The following is a 6,702-nucleotide window of genomic DNA, read 5'->3' as shown; positions in this document are numbered from 1 at the left end:
CGCGATGCTCTGACGTCATCGTGGCCAATGTGTCATTCGCTAGCGGGCTACAGAAGGTTGGCCCGACTTCCCTCAGCAAAGAGACGGCGCGCAGGAAAGTAGTGAGATCGAAACAGTCTGTAAAATAGGACTAACTTAAAACAAATGCAATATACAGCATTTCAGTATTGTTTGTCGGTGAAAATCAACCTAAGAGCACATAGCAAGCTATTTGGCTGAAATATTGTGCAAGCTTGCAAACACTTGAGAGTATTCAAATTAAGGAGCGCGTCGACGTCGGCCTGGTCAATTTGGCTAGCCAGCTAGCTTTCAGAGCTAGACCTATCTTGAAGTTATCGACTGCAGGACAAGCAACATAAGAGGCAAGGAACGTTATTTTGCCAAATTTTACGTAATAACATGATTGGATCTGTGGTGTTCAACGGGCAAGGATGGCCATATGACAGCCAACCGTAGCTAGCTGGCGCTGCTAACTGTAGCTAACAAGCGAACTAGGTTAGCCGCTAACAAACGAACTAAAATATTATTAAACATTTCCTGTATAGTAGTTAGTTCGGCAAGTTAACTTAACGTGTCATCTCTGATAACACAACTTGGAACACACCTATCTACCAGTCAATGTACATTAAAGCTACAATGTAGAACCTATAGTTAGCTAGTTCGAACGTTACTAGCTAGCTGGCTAATGTAGCTACAACCTAGATACTGCACAAATGATGTAAACATTGGGGTCACGCTTGTGAACGTGAAGTGCTTGTGAACGTGATGCGCAAAAAGCAACTATCGCGTTCTACAGAGTGTGTAGAGTTTCCTCAGCCCTATTGCTGAACATGGTCAATTTTAGCTAAATTGACGTTTGTTCTTGTTACTGTTGCAGTGTAAGCTAGCTAGTTTCGTTTATCCGTTAGCTGTGATGACTACGCTAGTGCATACTACAGGAATCAGGGCCCAATACAGAACTGTTCCTAGTCTGTGTGATGGATTGTGGTTGGGGAAGAGGCTGCCTCTGATTCCGTGTTTTATTTCCATAGGAATGAGTGATGACCTCTGTTGTGGTGGCAGACGGTGGAGGGAATATGGTGGAGTACGTCACTGTCATGGAAGAGACTGAGCAGGTAAGAGACAACCTTCCCTAACCTTCCCTATGCAACATTTAAAAGGTGTTTTACTTGCAATACCACTGCCACACACAAGCCCATTCCAAGCTTAAAGCACCAGGGTCAGGGCTGATATAAATATCTTATTGACATTAATAATATTGTGAAGTGAACCAATGAATAACATGTTTTCTGGTGACCATGGTATCTCTGTTATCCTGATATTATAAATGATTCAACAAATGTTCAAATACACAAAACACATGATGTACGTTTCAGCTTGCGCTCCCTTCAATGTGTGTCTGTTCTTTTTCCAGAGTGAGGAGAACCTCGGTGAGGAGGGGGAGGTGGTGCAGGAGATGGTGGAGACTGTAATAGGGGAGGATGGGGAGGAGTATCCTGCTGTGGTGGTGGAAGAGGTGCCCAGTGCCCAGTTGGAGCAGTGCTACGCTGCCCAGGTGCTGGTCTATGATGACGGGACCTACCTGATGCAGGACGTGGGAGACGAGCAGGAGGTGGTCACAGAGGTAGTGGAGACAGGTGAGAGGGTGGTGCAGGATTGTGATAATTTTTTTTGCAGTTAGAGGGTTTGGATAGTGTTTTTGAGTGATTGCTTTAGAGGAGTGTGGGTGTAAAAGGCTCTAGCCCCTGTACAGGCCCTCCCGCACTCGCCTATCGTCAAACCAATCATGTCCACACGGAGCTATACGGAGCCCTCTGCATTGTTAAAAAATTTGGAAGGTGTACAGCGATGCAGTACGGTGCTCGCGGAGGCTCCGCAATTGTTACACCCTACGTACAGAGCCTCTGGATCGCATTGCCTGAACAAGCATAAATTGGGTTTTAGACTTTCCAATATATCAGGAGTATTATTTTCTTCTAGGACCACCTCAAGAAGGACATCTAGTGGTGTATGAACTGAGCCCATTGGAAGAGTGACAGAAGTCATTGAGGTTTGAGGGAGGGGACAGCTATATTGGATGTTGACCAATGACCATCCTCAAGATAGATCTTCTGTAGGCAGTAGTTACTATGCACAACCAAACATGGAATGGGGGAGGGTTGTGAATGAGTGAGATAAAGAGCGGGGAAATAAAAGACTTAGGGTGATAGCTGGTACAGGCTGCGTCACTCCTCTCCAGAGCTACAAGGATAAAGGCTACACGGTTTACTATCAGTGTCCCAAAAGTACAGCTTCACTTAGCCTAACCTCTCATTATTTCATGAAAGGAAACATCCATCTTGCCCAGCTAACTGCTTCCAAGGGTGAACGTCCATGGTATCTGCTGCTGTAGGGCCCCAGGCATAGGAAGATACGGTTGAATACTCATTGAAACAAAGTAATTGAACGAACATTACATTGAAATGAAATGTCAAATGTATTTTCGCCACTCCTTTAACCTACCCCCGTCCCGTCTCCTGTGTTGTTGTAGTAGAGGTGTCGTCACACGGGGGCATGGTGTGCTTTGATAAGACCTTCGAGGCAGCCGAGGCCCTTCTTCACATGGACTCCCCCAGCAGTTTCCATGGAGACCGCAACAACACAGGTAACAACTCAACCCCTCCTCCATTGGCCTTGCCGGGGGCCAGGCATTATAAGTGGGTGGCGGGCCATGATGTCGGCTGAAAAATATGAGCGTAAAATGTGGCAAAGTTCGTTCTACCACAAAGTTTTTGTTACCATTTGGCAGTCTGAGTTGAATCTTCACACTGCTCTGTGGCTGTAATAATGAACTATTGTCTGTATGTGTCTCAGTGGAGGACGTGATGATGGAGACGGTGGTGGAGGTGTCTACAGAGTGTGAGCCCATAGAGGAGGACAGCTTCCCTATACCCCCCGACTATGAGCCTCCGTCTGCCAAGAAGAAGAAAGGTCTGCCTCAGACACAACCAAATGCGTTCTTACCATCTGTCTCTGTGTTGGTCACTGTGTGCAACCCAGTATTAAAAGTTCATTTTATATAATATACAACTTTCCGAAGTTATGTTTGGTTGGTTTCCTTGCAGGGGGACGGAAGCCGAAGACACAACAGCCTCAGCCTGACACCAACGGCAACATTGACCTGGGAATCAGGCAGAGACCCAGAGAGGGAAAAGGTACCACACACACAGCGAGGGGTAGGGTTTGTCAAGCCCATGAAGGGATTCTTCTCTACGTAAAGCAACTCAAGATGGGACCATATCCCTTCAGTAGTTAGCCTGTGTGTGAGCGATCCTCTGTATGAATGACGTTGGTCTTCTCTCTCCCTCCATCCTCCAGGGAGCACCACCTACCTATGGGAGTTCCTGTTGGATCTCCTCCAGGATAAGAACACCTGTCCCAGGTACATCAAGTGGATGCAGCGGGACAAGGGCATCTTCAAGCTGGTCGACTCCAAGGCCGTGTCCAAGCTGTGGGGCAAACACAAGAACAAACCTGACATGAACTATGAAACCATGGGCAGGGCACTCAGGTAACTATGGGCTACCATTCTACTATATTGGATAGCCAATTCCTCACTATAGTTAGTGTGTAAGGCTTACTGTTGGCCCAACATATCTTTACTATTTTTATGCTAAGGAATGAGTAATGCAATTTTTGATTTGTGTCTGTTTAAAATGCATGCATTTAACCCTTAAGTTCCCCTTTTAAAATGCATGCAACAGTATGACACTTACGTTAGGTAAACTGAGTGTATTTCCGTATTGTCAGTGTAAGTGCAGTCGTCTGCCTGGTACGGTTGTTTCTGTCCAGGTATTACTACCAGAGGGGGATCCTAGCCAAGGTGGCGGGCCAGAGGCTAGCCTACCAGTTTAAAGACATGCCCAAGAACATCAGGGTGCTCGACGATGATGGGGAGGAGGAGGAGGGGGAAGCCTCTGAGCACCATCAGACACTGATTATTGACCCTGCCACCTCCACCCAGACACAGCAGAGTTACGTCACTGTCATCCCCACCTCGTCCGGCAACAGGTGAGAGGCATGATTGGAGAAGTCATGAAATAATTATAATACATTTTTGTAGCGCTTTTTTTCCCCCCCAGGTGAAAATCATCCAAATGCACGGTGAAGTAGTTACATCTTTGTTTCTGTCTTATGTACAGGACCATGCGTTTGGCCATGCCCATGGTTATGACGACGACACTGGGTCAGATGACCATCAACTCCTCCACCGTCTTCACCACCCAGGCTCCCATCACCCTGGGCAACGCCCACGCTGGCGGGCCCAAGCTGGTGATCCAGACCCTGCCCGCCATGATGCCCGCTGGGGCCAAGAGCGGTGAGAAGATCACCATCATCACCATCCCGGCGGCCCAGCTAGCTCAGCTAACGCAGGGCAACCTCTCAGCCCAGCTCTCAGGCCAGCTAGCTCAGCTCATACAGGCTAAACCAGTCACCCAGCTGGTGCAGGCTAAACCAGTCACCCAGCTGGTGCAGGCTAAACCAGTCACCCAGCTGGTGCAGGCTAAACCAGTCACCCAGCTGGTGCAGGCTAAACCAGTCACCCAGCTGGTGCAGGCTAAACCAGTCACCCAGCTGGTGCAGGCTAAACCAGCCCCTCCACTCATACTGGCAAAGCCTGTGACTGTGACCCAGCAGCCACCTGCCACCTCCCCTGTAGGTAAACCACAGCTCCCTCCCTCCACCACCATCACAATCCCTGTACCTACCCCCTCTACACACCCTGAAAAAGAGGCCATCTCACCCCACACAGCCCTCCCAGAGTCCACCCCTTCAGTGAGCACAGCGCTCCCCCAGTCTAGCCCGGAAGACCCCTCTGACTCGGAGTCGGCACAGAACCCAGTGGACCCTGAATCTTGAACTCGAGGCCAAGGGGCCCGACAGCTACTGACTCCATATTGACCCTGTGTTTTGAAGTGGAGTCTTCCCATCCTCCAATCACTGGGCAGTGGAGCTGTAGGACCATACAGAGGAGGAGAGCTCTGAACTGAACCTCAGCTATGGAGCTCCTAGTTACCAGGGAGCTAGTCTTCAAACTGGAGCTGCAATGCCATCCCTCCCTCCACATCAGAAAACCAGGAAAAGAGATGAGAGGATAAAGGGACTTCGTATACATAATACATAGCTACACTCTCCTACGTATTGATTTGGACAGTGAAGCTAAAACCTTTAATTTGGCTCTATACTCCAGCATTTTGGATTTGATTAATTATTTCATGTGAGGTGACCGTACAGAATGTCACCTCTTTTATTTGAGGGTATTTTCATGCATATATTTTCACCGTTTAGAAATGAAATCACTTTATGTATCTAGTCCCCCCACTTGAAGGTGTTATACGTATTTGGACAAATTCACTAGTATGTGTATTAAAGTAGTCAAAAGTTAAGTATTTGGTCCCATATTCCTAGCACGCAATGACATCAAGCTTGTGATTCTGCATTTGCAGTTTGCTTTGGCTGTGTTTCAGAATTTTATGTCCAATAGAAATTAATAGTAAATAATGTGTTGTCATTTTGGAGTCACTTTTCATTTAAATATTACAGAATGTTTCTAAACACTTATACATGAATGTGGATGTTACCAAGATTACTGATAATGGTGAATAAGTGAGAGAGTGCAAGTTAGAGGCATAAATATCATACCCCCCCAAAAGTGATGAGAGGTTAGCCTTTCTTGGGGGTATGATCTTTATGCCTCTAACTTTCTAACTCATCATTGTTCATTCAAGATTATCAGTATTTATGGTAGCATCCACATTTAATTTAGAAGTGTTCAGAAAGATATAACATAAAACATTTTCGTGACTCCAAAATGACACTACATTATTTACCATTTCTATTGGGCACAATGTAATCCGAAACACGACCAAAACAAACTGCAAATACATCCAACAAGTTTGTAGAGTCACAAGCTTGATGTAGTCATTGCATGCCAGGAATATGGAACCTAAACTTGATTACTTTAGACAAATTCACTTATGTATATTAAATACTGATACCTTCAAACGGACTAGTGTTTTCATTTAACGGTAAAACCGATATGTAGGAAAATACCCTCAAATAACAGGTGACATTCTGAACGGTCCCCTCATATGAAACATTTGATCTCAAATTTTAAATGCTGGAGTATAGAGACAAATTAAAAGTTTTAGCTTCACCGTCCAGATAAATATGTAGGAGAATGTACATGCTTTAGAAGCTCTTTGGATCTCAAACGATGGGCAAGCCTTAGATTGTACATTGGACATGCTTCTTTTAATCAAAACATAATATAAAGGAAGCCTGAAAGTTTTGTGCAAACTTTTTGATACTCTGCAGCAGGTCACGTATGATGTATTCTAAGTTCAATGCAAGTGTAGTTCTTTTGTCTCGTAGTTGAAATCTTTGGGTTTTCCTCTGACTGGTTGGTTCCCATCATCTGGCTATGGAAAGTAGTCTAGTCCTCCACAGCACTGTCCCTCCACACTCAATGTTTTTTTTTGTGTTATTATAAATATTTTTTACTGTTCAGAAAAGGGAGCGAAAGGATGTTTGTGTTAAGAAAAGACAGATCCAGATGGTATATTCCCACATTTGAAGCATATGCTATTTTCATGTACTCTCAGTGTATTGATGTAGATTTTACTGAAGTATGTATTATAAAAAAACAAACATGAATTGAAA

The 6,702-nt window shown here is 45.4% G+C and overlaps 1 protein-coding gene across 4 annotated transcripts; it reads left to right on the top strand.

The window, feature by feature from the left end:
* Nucleotides 1-29: 29 nt before the first annotated feature.
* On the top strand, nt 30-6,702 carry LOC106604688 (ETS-related transcription factor Elf-2). 4 transcript variants are annotated; one of them, XM_014199600.2, is made up of 9 exons: nt 30-362; nt 1,032-1,115; nt 1,415-1,637; nt 2,534-2,644; nt 2,854-2,970; nt 3,105-3,215; nt 3,358-3,550; nt 3,832-4,050; nt 4,182-6,702. In XM_014199600.2, exons 2-9 carry the CDS (start codon nt 1,041-1,043, stop codon nt 4,897-4,899), a joined length of 1,767 nt encoding a protein of 588 aa, XP_014055075.2. In that variant the 5' UTR covers nt 30-362; nt 1,032-1,040; the 3' UTR covers nt 4,900-6,702. The 4 variants fall into 4 exon arrangements, with proteins under 4 accessions (XP_014055075.2, XP_014055076.2, XP_014055074.2 ...); XM_014199601.2 differs by having other exon boundaries at nt 2,531-2,644; nt 3,105-3,194; XM_014199599.2 differs by having other exon boundaries at nt 2,531-2,644.

Source organism: Salmo salar, chromosome ssa05 (assembly GCF_905237065.1).
Source record: "Salmo salar chromosome ssa05, Ssal_v3.1, whole genome shotgun sequence".
Lineage (NCBI taxonomy): Eukaryota > Metazoa > Chordata > Actinopteri > Salmoniformes > Salmonidae > Salmo > Salmo salar.
Note: the sequence above shows the minus strand (reverse complement) of the source record. Positions and strands in the feature narration are given on the sequence as shown.